The 19,063-nt window shown below is 40.1% G+C and overlaps 1 protein-coding gene across 4 annotated transcripts in view; it reads right to left on the reverse strand.

The window, feature by feature from the left end:
- The window catches only part of WWP2 (WW domain containing E3 ubiquitin protein ligase 2), a 150,792-nt gene that overhangs the window by 112,169 nt on the left and 19,560 nt on the right, over nt 1–19,063 (reverse strand). For all 4 annotated transcript variants that reach the window (XM_037162639.2, XM_037162640.2, XM_037162641.2 and 1 more), the window contains exons 2-4: nt 11,415–11,499; nt 5,011–5,158; nt 4,540–4,661 (exon numbers count right to left, since the gene is read on the reverse strand). In XM_037162639.2, coding sequence (XP_037018534.2) covers nt 4,540–4,661; nt 5,011–5,158; nt 11,415–11,484 — 340 coding nt within the window. In that variant the 5' untranslated portion in view covers nt 11,485–11,499. The remainder of the gene's footprint in view (nt 1–4,539; nt 4,662–5,010; nt 5,159–11,414; nt 11,500–19,063) is intronic.

Genomic DNA, 19,063 nt, shown 5'->3' on the forward strand with positions numbered 1-19,063 from the left:
TTATGGTAGGCAAGAAAAAAATGGGAAAAAAAAACAAATACCAAAAATTTTAAGTGGAAAAACAAGAAACATTTTTTAAATGAGAATGCTATTTAATATCTTTATACTAATAAATTTGAGACTCTCGTGTAACAATTTTCTCAGAATATTTAAATTAACAACACTGATGCAAGATGAATCAGAAAAGTTGAACAAACCAGTCATTATGGGGCATAATACTGGAAAAGCCATCAAAGAATTCTTTCAAAGAAATCTGCCAGACCCAGTCGGTTTCATGGGTGAGCTCTTTCCTGTGCTCATGGAGCAGATAATTCCCATGTTATACAGTCTGTTCCCAAGGCTGGAAAGCACTGCAACTGAGTGTATAAAATTAGCTTAACCTCAATTCCAAACCTGACAAAAATAGTACAAAACTACAGACAAATGTAACTTGTGAGTATAGATGGAAACCCCCCAAATAAAATATTAACAAGCAATTCTAACAAAACTTTCAAGAAATACTCTAGCATAAGCAATTAAGTATATTCTAAAAATTCTAAGATTGTTACTATTAGGAAATTAATGTAATAAATTGAAGGCAGAAAAAAATCATATAATTATCCCAATGGTTGGTTAAAAGGTATTTGCTAAAAATTCAACCCCTTTCCTGACTTAAAAAAAAAAAAAAGGATGAATAAACTAAGAAGATAGGTTACTAACACCCAACCTTATGCAAGCAGAGTCACTAGGAGCATGGTTATTAGACAGGGACAGGATACCCGCTCCAGAACCACTAACACAGGGAAGTGTACACAAAGCAACTAACAAGAAAAAGAAGTATAAGTGAGCAAAATTATCAGTCTTAGAAACCACATAAATGCCTACAAAGAAAAGCCAAAAGAAACTAAACCTATACTAAGAACTCAGCAACTGACAGAATATAAAAGAAAATGCAGAAACGAATAGTCATATACTAGCAACACTAGGTTGGACAACACCACAGGAAAAGATACCATTAAAAATAATGGCAAAATTAACTTTTAAATTTAAAAAGTTTATCTAAAGATAACTTCAAAATGAATTGAATGAATTTAGGCACATCCCATATTCCTGGGTAGAAAGAGTCAGAATGGAAATTCTCCAGAAAGGAGCTTTACAAATGGTAGGATTCCAGTAAAATCTCAAGGGATTTGAGGGAAGGAAAGTAGAAAGAGGGGACAACCTGACAAAATAATTTGCATCATGTGATAATGTCACATGTGCAAAGAAAGAGGAAGATTTTGAAAGTCAGAGAGACGTGAACTGTCAGGTATTAAAATATAATGCCACAATAGCTAAGACAGAGTGATGTTAAAACAACAAATAAAATGGAAAGTCCTTACATAGGCCCAAGTATACATGTTTTTAATATATGCCGAAGGTAGCAAATCAAATCACTAGGAAGAAATAGATAGATTATTCAATAAGCAGTGTTAAAGCAATTGGTTAACTATTTGGGAAAACGTAAATGGATTCCCCACTTACACTGTGCATAACAATAAATTCATCTGGATAGAAAATAAAATGTTAAAAAGTAAAATCACAATGAATTAGAAAAAATAGAGATGACTACCTGATCTCAGAATGAGTAAAGCCTTTCAAAGCCTAAAAGAGGAGGATGAAAATACAAAGGTTAAAATATCTATTTGAAAAAAGAAAATCTACAAAATTAAAATGTAAATTAAAAACTGGAAAAATGTTTACAAATTATAAGACAAAAAATAATAGCCTTAACATATAAAGAGCTCTTTTAACACTAAAAGTGAAAACCGCACACTTCGATATAAGGATGAACAAAGGACCAGGCCACAAACACACTTTAAAACACAGCTTTGGTGGGGTGGAGGTGGGAACACGTCACAGAAATAACCACCAAATGGAATGAGAGGACCCAGCCCAAACCCAGATTCACGCAAACCAACTTTAAAACAACACTTTGAGATAATTCATAGAACTGAACATAAACTGGGTAGCGGGTAATAAGGCAATCATGTCAATAAGATAGGTGTGATGCTGGTATGGTAGTTATATAAGAAAACATCCTATTTTTAAGAGATGTATGCTGAAGAATCTAGGATAAAATGCCAATACGTCTCTAATTTACTTTAAAATACTACAGCCAAAAAGATAGAAATGAACCTGCTCTGGAATAATGTTAATTATCAAAGAGGTAAAAAATAATAATTTTTTCTTACAGATAAATCCAACAAATGCCAAGGTGCAACAGAAACCAACAATCTCAGCCATTGCCATTGGGAAGGTAAATTGGTAGAACTTTTCTGGAGGGTAATCTGACAGTATGTACTGTATTACAAACCTCGAAAAATGTTTAAACCCAGCAAGTCGGTGTTCAATAATTTACCTCAAGTAAATTTTAAACAATGGGCAACAAAGACTTTAAAACTTTCAAGTCTATCATAGTATTTTTTGTGCTTGCGAAATACCGAAATCTATCCAAATATTCATTTTTTCACATAGCCATCTGATAGACTACTACCAGGCAGTCATCAAAAACTGAATTTTTAGAAGAAAAATTAAAGCTATATTGATATATTTTTATGGTGCAGCAGGTGGTTCTTCAAAAAACTGATAATAGAAATAGCCCATGAACCAGTAATTCTGTTTCTGGGTATGTATCCAAAAGCATTGACAGCAGGAAGTTACAGAGATATTTATACACCCACATTCAAAACAGCACTATGTACAATAGGCAAAGGGTGGAAGCAACCCAAGCGTCTTTGGATGGATGAACAAACCAAACGTGTATGTTTAAACCATGGAACGTTATTCAGCCTTTAAAAAGGAGATTCCGATACCTGCTACAACATGAATGAGCCTTGAGGACATTATGCTAAGTGAAATGAGCATGTCACAAAAAGGCAAATACTGTATGACTCCACTTACACGAGATACCTAGAGTAGTCAGTCATAGAGACAGAAAGCAGAATAATAGGGGACTGAGAAAAGGGAGGGGAAGGGGAGTTAGTGTTTAATGGGTACAGAATTTGAATTTGGGAAATAAAAAGCTCTGGAGATGGACGGCAGCAAAAGCTGCACGTAATGTAAATGTACTTCATGCCACTAAACTGTGCCCTTAAAAATGGTTAAGATGATACATTTGACGTTATGTATACTTTGTAATTAAAAATAAAGATACTTGATACATTTTCAATAGAAAAAGGCATGTTGCAAAATACTGTTTGTCTCCGATCTCAATCTTGTTTCACTGACGCCTTAAGTATCAATATACATTTGTACACAAGAAAAAGGGTACATATCAAAATGTTAATAGTTATCACTAGGTGCTGTGCTTACAGAAAAATTTTATTTTCTTTGTGTGTCTGGGTACTTTTCTGTAATTCCTAGGTTTTCTACAATTACTTTTATAACCAACAGAAAAGGTATGCTGATTGGAGAAATAAAGAAGAAAAGAAAAGCACACTCATCCTGTGAGCTGACCTGAATCAGCGGGCTGCTGCCCTGAATTCAAAAACATGCACAAGTTTCCAAATGACATAAAAAATGTAATCCAACTTCAAGAATCAAGTCACAAAAGGGAGCCTAAAGTTTGGAAAAATAGAGACCAACTCGGAAGACTGAGCATCAGGGAGTTCCCTGCAGAACTAAAATAGAGATATAAGCCTAGTTTTAAGCCATTCCCACAGCCAGGGTGGGTTCACCACATCTCTAGGTGCCCAGCAGAAAGGACAAGGCCTCAGAAAGAAAGGACTCAAATCAATGCAGCATTCTCCCTGGGACTCGACACACCCCGCCCCCACACCTCTCTTCAGCTACATCCACTTTCTGAAAATATTTTCTAGACAGCAGCCTTCAAGAGAAAAAGGAGCCTTTCTTTCTGTGGCATTCCCTCGCCACATATGGAACTGCTATGAATAGAGGCTTTTATGAGAGAGGGTTCAGATACCACAGCCACGGTTATGCCGCTGACCACAAACAACAATAAATAGATGTTAGGGTTCAGAATTCCATGCAGCAGAGGTACCTGAATAATTATGATAGAGCTTCCATCACATTCTAACATCCAATAAATGTTTATTGAGTGCCTACTAAGCACAGGGCAGTATTTGTAACACCATCCCACACGTACACACACATGCATGCACACAGTTCCTTTTGTTCTGTTCCAGGACCCAGACTAGGGAAGTAATGGTGTTGGCTGGAGGCATTTGACAGTTTGATTCTACAAGTCCCATCTCTCCTGGACCAGAAAAAGAGGGCCAGAGGCAGAGGAAAAGCAATGACCTCATGAAAGATCAAGAGGACATATCCCTGTACCCCACCACTAATAGCCCCTGGGAAAGGGGGCTGAATTCAGCAGGAAGATGTGTTCAGCCTTCCTAAAACTCCAGACAGCATCCAAGGGGAGCAGAGTCACTGCAGCGCCCCCGTCCTGGAGGAAAAAATGGGGTCACTGGCCCTGCTGAGAGAAATCCATGCCTCCGAATTATTCTCCCCACCCACACAAATGAACCACATCAGCCACCCCTTCCTCATACGTACTTTTGCCCCCATTGTTCTTCAGGACATTGGAGAGGTTGACAGAGGCGGTGCCTAGCAGCTCATTTCTTAAGGTATGGCAGCTCCAGACCTTCAAATCTAAATGACTCTGGGCCGTGACATTCCTGGAAAAAAAATACTTGACTCATCACATCCAAGCAAATCAGTTACTCTTATCGCTTAGAAGAAAACAGATGTTGCTGACAACTGGAAGGGGCAAAGAAAACCCCAAATAGGAAGATGCTCACATGACCCCTTCCCCCATCCTCAAAGCTGACCTTGTAACCATCTAGCTAATAATGAACACTATGAGCTCAATCATGTGGAAACACTTAAAGAGAGGCAGCACCTCAGGTACCAAAGGCAGAAGAGTTAAAGGCTCCACAGCACACCTGGATCTCCCACAACCCCCTTGGAGCGCCTTCTTTCTTTCCCTCATGTTACTGCATTCGAAGAGAAGGGATTCTCTCTTACAAAATGATGATCTCATTCCAGAGAAGCTCGGAGCTCCCAATTCGCTTCCCAGTCTTCTTGGTCTCACTGGGGAGTCCATCCACTGCCACTTCCACAAATGAGTTAATTCGATGTTGGCGATTGTGCACCTTGGGCTTTGCTGACACCACTGGATGGGAAAGAAAGAAGTGAAAGATGAGGCAGAGGGCTCCCAGCTGCCCCCCTGTGGCAGATGGTCTCACTCTTTTTAGCTGTTTCTTTTAAAAAACAAATTTTGGTTTTTTCCTGATTCTAAGAAAACTTATTTTTAAAAATGTGAGGGCATTAAAAATATGAAGTATAAGAAATAAAAATCACTCCTACCTAAAAACAAGACATTGGTAAATCCAGAGTTTTAGACTTTCATCTTTTACATCTCCAACTCTTTAAAAACTCTTCTCCCAAAATACATTGTAAAAGGTTGTACTATAAACCCATTATACGAATATGCCATAATTTGCCCTTGCTGGTGTAGCTCAGTAGATTGAGCGCAGACTAGAACCAAAGGGACACCAGTTTGATTCCTAGTCCGGGCACATGACTGGGTTGTGGGCCAGGTCCCCAGGGAGGGCCATATAAGAGGCAAACACACATTGATGTTTCTCTTCCTCCCTCCCTTCCCCTCTCTCTAAAAATAAATAAATAAAATATTTTTAAAATATATGCCATAATTTAGTTAACTGTTCTTTCGCTGATGAATAGATTGCTTCCAATGTTTTGCTCTGGGAAAATTACCACAAATGTATATACAGTATTTGCTTACATTTTGAGTATTCTTCCAAAGAATATGGACATTTTTAAAAAATTTTTAAACTGCTTAATTTCCTTCCCAAAAAGGGTAAATCTATGTAAATGCCCGTGAACACTATAAGAATATCTCCATTTCACCCAACACTGCATAACACTGAATCCACTGTTTTTTCATTCTTTGTAAATATGATGTAGGTTAAAAAAATTGGTATAAAGATAATAGCTACAATTTAATGAATACCTTTTTTACAGATATTATGCTAAGCACACATTATCTAACTAAACCCTCACAATGAACCCCTGAGGCAGGGAAGGTATCGTCACCCACATTTCATCCAGGAGGAAACAAGCTCGAGGAAGCCAGGTTCCTGCCCCAAGCCACACAGCCAGGAGCTTTGGGCCAGGATGTGCCACTGGGCAGTCTGACTACACCACGCTGTATGCCAGTACCAGACTTTGCTTATTTGTTCTAATGCTTTTCTTAAATTACTAGTGAGACTGAATGTTTTTCCATGTGTTTGTTAACCATCTGCATCTCCTCTTCATGTGGCAACGTTTCTGATGTTCACTTGGCACCAGTGAGCCAGGGACGCAGCGCAAGCTCAGCAAACACTTGCAGGAGGCTAGACAAGCTGCTCTTCGAGCACATGTCAGCCAGGTCGTTGGGATGAAGACATCTCAGTGGCTTCAATCCAATGCCCCAAGTCAGAACATATTACTGACATTCCTTACCCGTGATAACAGGACTATCCTAGCCTAAGTTCCCCCATGTCAAGAGTTGGCAAACCTCACCCTCCCAGACCTTTTGAGAGGTGACAGTCCTATAAGGGTCCACAATCTGGCAAACAACCAACCCACCTCTGGAATGTTTTTAGCAATAGCTTTCTTCTCCAGGCCCAAAAGAAGAGTGGAGAAAGATTCAAAGAGCAAAAAAGAAAGTTGTGGCTAGGATTCAGGAACAAGGATGGTACCAGAAAAAAAAAAGGTCGGGTATAGGAAACGTGGCCCAGAGTAGAAAAAACACTGTCCAGATGGATCAAGGTTAACTGAGGCCACCTTGTGGTGCAATAGTAGCTCTGCATGCAAGCTCTTAAAAAAAGGGGGGGGACAGGGAGCGGATTGATGATAATGAGTCTTAATAATTTTGATCTAGACAGTTTCTTTGAAATCAACAAGTTCAAACCCTTTATTTAATAATTTGGCCAACTAAGATCCAGGGAGGTAAAATGACAAAATCCTAGAACTCGTTGGAGCCAGAGCTAAGCCCAAAGTCGAGTCTCCCAGGTTCCAGCCCAGTTCTTTGAACGCTGCCATGATGCTTCCTTTCTTGTCCTCTAGCTTTCCCCCTATCTTTTTTCCTATGTTTTCCTTTTTTTAATTTTTACATAATTTCGGCAAAGTTTTTTAAAAAGTTTCAAAAATAATATAAAGAATTCCTATAAACTTTCCACACACCAATTTTTTTTACTATATTTGCTTTATTATTGTTTTTCTCCCCTGTCACTCACACACATACACATTTTTTTTCCGAAAACTTTGGGAGTGAGTTGTCCCTTTGGGAGTGCTGTGTCCCTTTACCTCTAAATAGTTTGGTGTATATTCCTAAGAATAAAGACATTTTCTAACATAACTGTAGTATAAATGTCAACAGTGGGAAATTTTGTATTCTTTAACACTGTTATCTAATGCACAGACCTTATTCAAACTTTGTCAATTGTCCCGTCAAAGTTCATTATAGAAAAAGAGAAAAGAGAATTTTTTTTGGTCCAATCTAGGATCACAGGATGCAGTTAGTAGTCTTATTTTGAAGTTCCCAATCTATAGAAAAGTTGAAAGAACAGAATAAATAGTTGCCTACTCTTCACCAGTTGTTACCATTTTGCCATGTTTGCTTTTCCCCCTCTATGTTAAACCAATTTGACATACAGCACTTATTCAAGAGCACTTCCGTGATGATGGAAACGGCCCACACCAGTGCTGTCCAATGCACTGCCCAATGACTCATGTGCCAACTGAGTGCTTGAAATACGCCTAGTGCAACTGAGGATTTGAATTATAAACTTAATTAATTTATTTATAATGTAAATAGTTCTATGGGGCTATATGGCTACCCTGTTGGAATGCACAAGATAAAAATACATATTTTGTGTTTAGATTTGTGTGTGTGTGTGTGTCTATGTCCACACACTTTTTTCCTGTAAAATCTTTTGAAAGTAAATTGCAGACTCATAAGAGATCAGCCCCAAATACTTTTGGAATGTAACTCCTAAGAAGAAAGACATTCTCCCACCTAAGCACACCATCACTATGCCTAAAAAAAAAAAAAATCAATTATTCTATCAATTCCAATATTCATTCCATATCCAAATGTCTTCAATCTAGGATCCAATCAAGATGAGCACAATGCATTTGGTTGTTGTCTCCTCAACCTTTGAAAATGTAGAATGCTCTCCCTGCTTTTCCCAATAACAGTGATTTTTAAAGACTTCTACCAGCTGTCATCTAGAAATATGCCAAATTCTGCACATGCCTGTCTTTCTCATGATCAGATTCACACTGAATGTTTTTGCCAGGATTATCACATAGGGTACGTTGTATACTTTGCACACACTAGCCTGCCCTGTTGGGGATGCTAAATTTAATCCCTTGGTTAATGTGGGGTCTTCCAGGTGTCTCCACTGTAAAGAAACATTTCCCTCTAATTTATGGTTAATCAGCAGAGTGATATATTGAGGGTTTCTTTTTTTTAAAGGCAAGCCAAAATAAAGTCATCAAGATAAAAGCAAGTTTATCTAGAAAGTTCATTTACTGTTTGACAAAGTACATGGAGTCACATTTTCACATAGGATGTAGCTTTTAATATCAACAAATAAGGCAAAAATCACATACAGCCAAAATTATACCCTTTGTAAAGCTCTTAGAAAGGGACCAGAATAGAACCTGGCATATTATCTTTCAATAGGTTTCAAACAGTTTTTTGCTTTGCAGTGCCTTGTGTTTCTTAAGTTAAATATAAGACAAAATGTTCAAGGGCCTGATAGAATTAAAAAGTACATCTCGAATCTCTAGGATTATACTATGAAGAGACACAAAGGTACAGAGGCAAAGAGAGGAAACGGCCTAGCAACATCTCCCAAACTGCACTACAGACTCTGCCAGGGAAACGCATGGGAGAACTACCCACACCACTCGAATTATTACATTTCTTTCTCTTTCTCCCCCACCGCTTTACTGGATGGCAGTATCAAATCCCTATAGATTAAATGCGTATAATGAGAAGCACCTATATTATCAAGTTAGCTCTTTCCCTGATGCTACTTCACACTGAAGGAAGGCAACAGGGAAATCTGTTAGAAGTCAGTGGATGTTCCTAAATAATATGAACCCTAAGTCGGGACCTCGGGACGTCACCAGGTCCCATAGACAGGCTTCTGTTTTAACCTAGGTTTTCTAATTATTAGGTAAGGTAGTAAAGGATGCAGTCCCAAATTCCAAACCCTACCAGTTCATTCTAATCCTCTTCTTCCTCAAAATGCTGGAGCAGCACAGCAATGACACACCAAAAATAATAATAATTAAAATGTGTAAATAATAATTTAAAAATAATAAAATGTTTTTTAATAATTAAAAAATAACTCAATAAGAAAGAGGTAAAGTATATGAATAGGCAATCCACCGAAAAAGAAAATATGTATTTCCCTTAAATGTATGATAAGATGCTAAACAGTACTATAATTAAATAAATGCAAAATAAAACTATGCTGAGGAAAACAACTTTTTACCTATCAGACTGACAAAGGAAAAAGTCTGACAATGTACTGTGTTGGTAAAAAGGTGGAAAACGGGTGCTCTCATACACTGCTCAAAGAGTATTCCTTCTAAGGAAGGCACCCTGGCTCTTGAAATTCTAAAAATACATCTCCTCTGATGTTTCCTGGAAGGGACACACAAGAAACTGATAATACTAGTTTCCTCCAAGCTGGAGCACTGGAGGCTAAGGAAAGAAATAACGTTAAAGTCTGCAAGTATATTAAATAAATTAATAACATTTACATTTCAAAAATAATAATGAGACACAAGCTTGCCTCGAGATGACCATGCTGTGAAGTCTGAGCTCAGATACTGAGTGCTGTTCCCCCACCCCAGGGCATCTCTCAGTCCATGACTCTCCAAGGCTTCTGAAGCAATATTCTTTCATCTGAGCAATTTTTACTGAGGGCCTACTATGTAGGCCCTCAATCACAGTTCTGGTCACTGGGATGTCAAAAGTAAACAAAACAGACAAAAAGTCCTATTACCATGGTGCTTATATTCTATTGAAGGAGACCGTCAATAAATAAAGTACATAGAAATAGGTATTGTGATAGTGACAAGAGCTGAGAAGAAAAATACAAAGTAGGGAAGGGGGAAGAAGTGAGAAAGTTGGGGTGGGGGAGGCTTTTAGCTGGGGAGATCAGGAAGACCTGGTTGAAGAGGATGAATTTTGAGTAAAGATCTAAAGAAAGTAAGGAAGCAAAGGAGGTAGATACCTGAGTTCCTGCATTTCATTCAGCGGGAACAGCAAGTGCAAAGGCCCAGAGGTAGGAATGTGCCTGGCATAGTCAAGGAATATCAAAGACGCCATGTGGCTACAGCTGAGTAAATGTGGAAGAGTGAGTAAGAAACTAGGGGATCGCCCTGGCTGGTGTAGCTCAGTGGATTGAGCACGGGCCTGTGAACCAGACAATCGCGGTTCAATTCCCGGTCAGGGCACATTCCTGGGTTGCAGGCCAGTTCCCTGCAGGCCAGTTCCCAGCAGGGGACGCAGGAAAGGCAACCATACATTGATGTTTCTCTCCCTCTCTCCTTCCCTTTCCTTCTAAAGATAAATAAATAAAGTCTTAAAAAAAAAAAAGAAAGAAACTAGGGGATCACATCATGTGGGGTCTTCAGCTTTTACTCTGAGTAAGACGGAAAGCCGCTGGTATATTTGAGAAGAAGACTGACAATAGGTAGCTTACATTTTCACAAAATCAATGGCTGCTCAGTGACCAACAGAATGAAAGCGGGCAAAAGGCAGGCACAGGAAGGCTATTGCCTTAGTCCAGGGTTGAGATGATGGCAGCCTGTGGGATGGTGGGGACGGTGAGAAGTGGCTGAACGCTGGACACATTCTGAAGATAGACACAGCCAGAAACACTGACTGACTGAATACAGGATATGTGAGAAAAACTCAGAGCTCAGTTCCAGACAGGTCACATTTTAGATGTTTACTAAATAGTCTAATGGAGATGAACAAGTGGGCCATTGGAGTTCAGAGGAAGTCAGACTAGAGCTATAAATTAGGCAGTGGTTTCATAATGGTGGCACTTAAAGCCAATGGGTTGGATGAAATCACTGAGGGAATGAGTATAGACAGAAAAGAGGCCTGGGGCATGAAAGAATCACCATTTTAGATCATTTTTGCCAACAGTTCCTTTTTCTCTTCTTCACTAATTCCAGCTACAAGACAAGAACCCTAAGAGAATGAACAGTTACAATCTTAAGCTATTTCACAGAATTTGGCTCTCTAGACCAAGATGTGGTATAACTCCACCTCTTCCCCATAATGTGGGCTGGACTTCAAAATGACTAACACTTCACACAGTGCCACTTACCTTTCAAAGCAAGCTGAGACTTCTCAAAAGGCAGGGCCACTCCCGCCCGGCTGGAGCTGGCAGATGCCATGTCATCACCAGGACACTGCAAGACAAACATGGCAGTAGGTTTAGAGAACATCTGGTAAGAGATTGAGGAATTGGACCCAATGTTAATATCTGTGGTTAAAGAGACAGAAGCAAGAAAATATAAACCTCAAAGCAACTGTGGCTATGCTACTTCCGGTAGAGTGGTATGTGTCTGTCTTACAACCACTACTGAACTGGGTGGGCCTTGAGTAGCCTAAGAACACTGTTATATCCAAGTCTGGGAACAGGGGGACTTCCAGTCAAGATGGTGACACCGGTTACCACAGCTCACCTCCTTGCACAACCACATCAAAATTACAACTAAAATATAGAACAACCATCAGAAATTGAGTTGAATAGAAGTCTGACAACTATGAAATTAAAGAAACCACATCCATCTAACTGGTAGAAAGGGCAGAGATGCAGAATGGACTGGTCCCACACCCACCTGTGGTAGCTAAAAATTTGGGAGCAAGGAGTTGTAGCACCATATCAGGCCCCCCAAGCCCAGTGTAGCAGGGCTAGAAAGATAAGTCCCATAACTTCTGGCTGCAAAAACTAGCAGGGAGTGAGCTGGTGGAAGAAACCATAGGAATCCAAGCAATTCCTCTTAAAGAATCCACACATGGACTTAAGCAATCACCAATGACATACAGGGAGAAAGTGAAGCATCTGGCATCAAGGGGAGAACTGAGTGACAGCTTTCGCTCAGACAGATAGGCGGGCAAAGGCCACTGACCCTTTTCTGAACCCTTCCCCAAAGAACTACAGAGCCAGAAGGCTGGTGCCATATCTGAGACTCAATCAATCTGGCTAACACTGTTTGCCCCACCTGGGAGATCCCCAAAGACTCGATCCCACCCAATTTACAGGCCCACCCAAGCTGCTTCTCCAACCATGGCTGGTCTTGGCTCATGCTTTACAACTTCCCAAATCCTCTCAAACAATCAACAGTCGGCCTCATTTAGTCCTCAGCCCCCATACCTCTTGCTAAGGAGCTCCATTCCCGGCCCTAGCAGCAATCAGCCTAAATTCACAATTTGGCTTTGCCTGGGAATCTCCAATACCAGCACAAGTATCAGCCTTCTCAGATTGCTTTATCGCTCAGGCACGGTGGCTCCAGGCAAAACACAGGTGGGGGGCTGACCTTGATCTGCACCATCTGGGAAACCTCAGAGCCTGCACACCCCATGGACAGGTACAGACCATGTCAGAGCACCTCAACCCTGCCCCTGTACAAGTGATCCTGCATGGAGGGCAGAGGTTGTTGGTAAGTGGTCACTGCCAATTCTTGTAGCTGACTGTATATCCCTCCCATTGATGTGCCAACAGCAACAAAGCTCAACTCTAAGGAGAGTATACTCGGCCCACATGAAGGGTACACCTCAAGTACCTAGCTTGGGTGATAGTGGAGGCTGTGCCACCACACACTGCAGGGACACCTACTACATTAGGCCACATTACCGAGGCACAGAGTCAAACAGCTCTACCTAATACACTGAAACAAACACAGGGAGGCTGACAAAACTAAGAGACAGAGAAACATGGCCCAAATGAAAGAACAGATCAAAACTCCAGAAAAAGAGCCAAATGAAATGGAGATAAGCAATCTATCATACTCAGAGTTCAAAACAAAGGTTATAAGGATGCTCAAGGAACTTAATGAGGACCTCAACAGCATAAAAAAGATCCAGTCAGAAACAAAGGATACACTAATTGAAATAAAGAAAAATTTACAAGTCAACAACAGTACAGGGGATGAGGCCAACATTCAATGATTTGAAACATAAGAAAGAAAAAAACAACCAATCAGAACAACAAGAAGAATTTTTAAAAAGTGAGGACTGTATAAGCAGTCTCTGGGACAACTTCAGTGGGTCCAACATTAGAATCACAGGGGTGTCAGAAGAAGAGAAAGAGCAAGAAATTGGAAATCTGTTTGAAAGAAAGATAGTGAAAGAAAACTTCCCTAATTTGGTGAAGGAAATAGATGTGCAAGTCCAGGAAACAAAGAGAATCCCAAAAAAGACGGACACAAAAGGGCCAATCCAAGACACATCATAATTAAAATGCCAAAAGTTAAAGAGAGAATCTTAAAAGCAGCAAGAGAAAAGCAGTTAGTTACCTACAGGGGAGTTCCCATAAGACTGTCAGCTGATTTCTCAAGAGTAACTGCAGGCTAGAAAGGACTGGCAGGACATATTCAAAGTCATGAAAAGCAGGGACCTACAGCCAAGACTGTTCTACCCAGCAAAGCTATCATTTAGATCAAAGGGCAGATAAAGAGCTTCTCAGACAAGAAAAAACTAAAGGAGTTCATCATCACCAAACCATTATTACATGAAATGTTAAAGGGATTCATTTAAGAAAAAGAAGATCAAACTATGAACAATAAAGTGGTAAAAACACGTATATATCAACAACTGAATCTAAAAAAACAAATTAAGCAAACAGAACAGAGAACAGAATGGAGAACATTCTGATGTTTGCTACATGGAAGGGGTTGTGGGGGGGTGGGTGAACTGGTGAGGGGATAAAGAAGTACAAACAGGTATTACAGAATAGCCATGGGGATGTAAAGTATGGTATAAGAAATGGAGTAGCCAAAGAATTTATATGCATGACCAAGGGAGATGAACAATGATGGGGTGATTGCCTAAGAGAATGGGAGTGCTGGATAGAGGGGAGCAAAGGCAGAAAATCAGGACAACTGTAATAGCATAACTAATAAAATATAATTTAAAAAAATATGGCCGCCATCCCTGTCATTCCATCTTGGCTAAAAGTCCATTTTGTGCTTTGAATGGATCTTTTTACTCATATAATTTTGTGACATTATGGACCGTCACTTGGAAAATATTAGTTCTTTGAGATATGCAGATTTCCAAATGTCATATACAGTAATGAATTGTGTTCATTTCATTATACAATATCAGAAAAACCACATTTGTGAATGTTACCAGTGATCTCATCAGACAAGCCTGTAAGTACTGGGAAGCTGTCGGCTCCTGCTGGTAGATGTGTACGTCTTCCAAAATCCTAATTTTCACTTGAAAACTCAGTTTTATCATTGTCAACAGACACTGTCACTTGTTTCCCTTGAAGTGACAGGCTCACTTCATTCATTTTCAATAGAATATTGCCAAATACTCAAATCTAGTAACTTCATTGGTGTTAGTTTAAATAAAAATGTATTTCAACAATAACTGGTTCAGCTCTCAATTCAATCCATCATACAAATGCCTTTCCTCAGCACAATCTGTACACCTCAGGATGCAGTGAAAGTGCTCTATGCATATTTCTCTTTTCATCACACAGAATATTAAAAAGACACGTGCTTATAGTCAGGACTTAATGAAAGTGATTTGTACTGCTTCATGAAGCACATTTTTTAACAAAACCAGCTTTTCCTCTTTTTTTTGTTGAGTGCACTGAGGTAAGAATATGATGACAGCAGCACAGCCTGGCGGCTCTGTCCTGATTCGTGCCATGGCACCAAGAGTTTGACTCACCTTTGCTTCACACCATGGTGCAAACATGAAAACAGTGAAAAAGGCAAATAAAGTTATTACGAAAATAGTCTTGCTGTTATAAAACCCTAAAAATCTCAGCAGGACACCAGAGTCGGAGGACCACTCTTGAGAACTGCTGCTATAAAAACAATATAAAATTCCTATTCCATTTAACATCAGTAATACCTTCTTTCATCCTATTTAGATCTGATCTCTCCTCCTAACTTTCTATTTTGAAGCTGTTCAGCTTTAAAACTCAGTTATTAACTCACTATATTACTCTAGAATATGAGAATTAAATGTAGCTACAGCTAAGTGACATTGATTTCAACATTGATTTTTCATAGTTAGGAGTCAAACAATTTTTTTGCTTCAAGATTTTTGCCCCCCCCCCAAAAAAAAAAGAATTTGCCTTATTGTGAGATATATCCAGTCCAGGCTTCCAGCCAAGATGGAGGTGTAAACAGATACACTTCGCTTTCTCACACAACCAAAAGTTCGCTTTCTCACACAACCAAAAGAAGGGTAACAACCAATTTAAAAACAAAAAGCAATCAGAACTGCCAGAAAATCAAACTGTATGAAAGTCCAACGACCAAGGAGTTAAAAAAGAAACATTCATCCAGACTAGTGGGGGGGGGGCAGAGACAGGAAGCCAGGGTAGTGGGGACGCAAGACAAGGCAGTGGCTAACAAACTGGGAGGGCAAAGAGACAGCTGGCGGATCAGGATATCCCATTTGTATGTGGATAAGCCAGGAGAAACAACTGGGGAGTGAGACAGACTGCACAACCCAGGGTTCCAGCATGGGAAACTAAAGCCACAAAACCTCTGTCTATAAAAATCTGTGGGGGCTGCAGCAGTGGGAGAAACCCCCAGTCTCACAGGAGAGTCCATTGGACGGGACCAGAGGACCCTAGAATGTACACAAGCCCACCCACCCAGGAATCAGCACCTGAAAAGACACAATCCATTGATGGGAAGCAAGAGAAGTGACTGAAAACCAGCAGAGAGCCCTGCAAGAGGCACTGTTCCCTCTTTGACCCATCCCCCATATACAGCACCAAAACCCAGTGAAGGAAGTTGCCCCACCCTGGAGAATACCTAGGCTCCATCCCTTACAACCTAACAGGTGTGCCAAGACAAAGAAATATGGCCCAAATGAAAGAACAAGTCAAAACTCCACTAAAAGAACTAAGTGATGAGAAGATATCCACCTATCAGATGCAGAGTTCAAAACACTGGTAATCAGGATGCTCACAGAAATAGTCAAGTAGGACTGCAAATTAGAGGAAGAAGTGAAGGCTATACAAAGTGAAATAAAGAAAAATATACATGGACCCAACAGTGAAAGGAAGGAAACTGGGACTCAAATTAATGATTTGGAAGAAAATGAATAAATAAACATTCAACCAGAACAGAATGAAGAAACAAGAATCCAAAAAAATGAGAAGAGGCTCAGAAACCTCTGGGACAACTTTAAACATTCTAACCTCTGAATCAAAGGGGTGCCAGAAGGAGAAAAGAAAAAGCAATACATTTAAAACTTATTTCAAAAAATAATGAAGAAAAACTTCCCCAACCTGGGAAGGAACTAGATATGCAAGTCCAGGAAGCTCAGAGATTCCCAAAGAAATTGGACCCAAGGAAGAACACACCAAGACACCCCGTAATTACATTACCCAAGGTTAAAGATAAGGAGAGAATCTTAAAAGAAGCAAGAGAAAAGGAAACAGTTACCTACAAAGCAGTTCTCATAAGGCTATCAGATGATTTCTCAAAAGAAACCTTATAGGCAAGAACAAGCTGGAAAGTATTCAAAGTCATGAAAGGCAAGGACCTACATCCAAGAATGCTCTGTCCAGCAAAGCTTTCATTTAAAATGGAAGGACACATAAAGTGCTTCCCCAATAAGGTCAAGTTAAAGGAATTCATAATTACCACGCCCTTATTATAAAAAATGTGAAAGGGACTTATCTAAGAAAAAGAAGATGATCAAAAATATGAGCAGTAAAATGACAACAAACTCACAACTATCAACAACTAAACCTAAAAAAACAACAAAAACTAAAATTAAGCAAACAACTAGAACAGGTACAGAATCACAGGAATAGAGGGTAATTAGCAGGGACCAGGGGGTAGAATGGGAGAAAAGGTACAGGGAATAAGAAGCATGATAGGTAAGCACAAAATAGACAGAGGTAGGTTAAGAACAGTACAGAATATGGAGAAGCCATTTTTTACAAAAAAAACAGTAAGTGGTGATGAGAAGCCTCATATGCCAATTAGATGGTGCCTGACAACTACCAGCGGAGTTAAAGATGTATATACTGTATCTCCTAGGATTCCACATCTAGGTATTTTCCAGGGGAAATATTGCAACTCATGCAGAAGAAGCCATATCCAACAATGTTCATCACAGCAGTGCATATAATAGCAAAATTTTGTAAACAACCCAAATGTCCATCAATGAAGGAATGGACAAATTGTGATATACTTATAAAATGAAATGTTATATAATACTTGAAATATATTAATTTAATCTATACGCACATATCCCAAACTAATATGCTAAAAAAAAAAAAGCAGTGGCAGCCTACGTATAGTGTGAGGCCATTGAAATACACTTGAACTTACACAAAACAATTGTATATATTGTTGAGGACACACATAAATGGAATAAAAGTACATAAGCATGGATGGGAAGGAACCACACCATTCAGAACAGAAGGTACCTCTAGGGTGTAGGGTAGCAGAAGATGGGGCAGGGAAAATGGAGTGAGGAGAGAGAGCAAAGGAACTTCAACTTTATCTGCAATATTTTATCTTTTAAAGAAAAAAGTTCTGACTTCCGCCAAGATGGAGGCATAGGTGGATACACGCCTTGCTTTCTCACACAACCAAGTTTAGAGTCAACTAAATATTAGCAACAGAAAACACAGCCAGAACACAGAAAATTGAACTTTTCAGAAGTCTGATAACAACAAATTCTTCAGCCTGACCGGTAAGAGGGGTGAAACCAGCAGCTGGCGGAGCGGGTTGCACAGGAAAACTTGGTCAGATGGACTCAGGCCCACAGAACCCAAGCGCAGAGTTGCAACAGGTGGACCTAGTGAGTGACCCACCAAGTGACCTCAGGGAACCAGCAAGGGCGCAGGGCGGCAGGTTGACTGTCGTCACACATTCTTGCACAGATAGACCAGGGAGGGAGTGGGCGGTTAGATGGGACCCAGTGGCCCCATCCGCGAGTGGCAGCAGAGGGCACCGCCATTGCCCCGCTCTGACCCTGCCCCCACATACAGCATCATAATCCAGCGACCTGAGTAGCCCTGCCCTGGTGAACCACCTAAGGCTCTGCTCCTCACCCAGCAGCGCAAAACAGCAGAGGGGGTCGCCATTTCCCCGCTCTGACCACGCCCCCATATACAGCGTCACAACCTAGCGACCTGGGAGTCCTGCTCCCTGGGAGGCTCTGCTCCTCATACTTAACGGGCACAAACAGACCAAAAATGGCTCAAGAAGATCTCAAAGCCCCAGAGCCTATAAATCTAAGCAATGAAGAAATAGCAAAACTCTGAGACGCACAGCTTAAAACACTGGTGATCAGGATGCTCACAGATCTGGTTGATATAGCCACAAATTAGAGAAACATATGAAGGCGAAACTAATTGAAATGAATGGAATGGCACAGGAAACCAATAGCAATGAAAAGGAAACTGGGACTCAAATCAATGGAGTGGACCAGAAGAAAGCAAATAATGGCCAAACAGAAAGAGTGAAGAAGCAAAAATTCAAAAAAATGAGGAGAGTCTTAGGAACCTCCAGGACATCTTTAAACGCTCCAACATCCGAATTATAGGGGTACCAGAAGGGGGAAAGGCACAGCCACCAGTGGAACACTTATTTGAACAAATAATAAAGGAGAATTTCCCCAATCTGGCAAAGGAAATAGACTTCCAGAAAATCCAGGAAGCTCAGAGAGTCCCAAAAAGTTGGACCCAAGAAGGAACACACCAAGGCACATCATCATTACATTAGCCAAGATTAAAATGAAGGAGAGAATCCTAGA

Source organism: Artibeus jamaicensis, unplaced genomic scaffold (genome assembly GCF_021234435.1).
Source record: "Artibeus jamaicensis isolate MK-2021 breed Jamaican fruit bat unplaced genomic scaffold, CSHL_Jam_final contig_464, whole genome shotgun sequence".
NCBI classification, from domain to species: domain Eukaryota; kingdom Metazoa; phylum Chordata; class Mammalia; order Chiroptera; family Phyllostomidae; genus Artibeus; species Artibeus jamaicensis.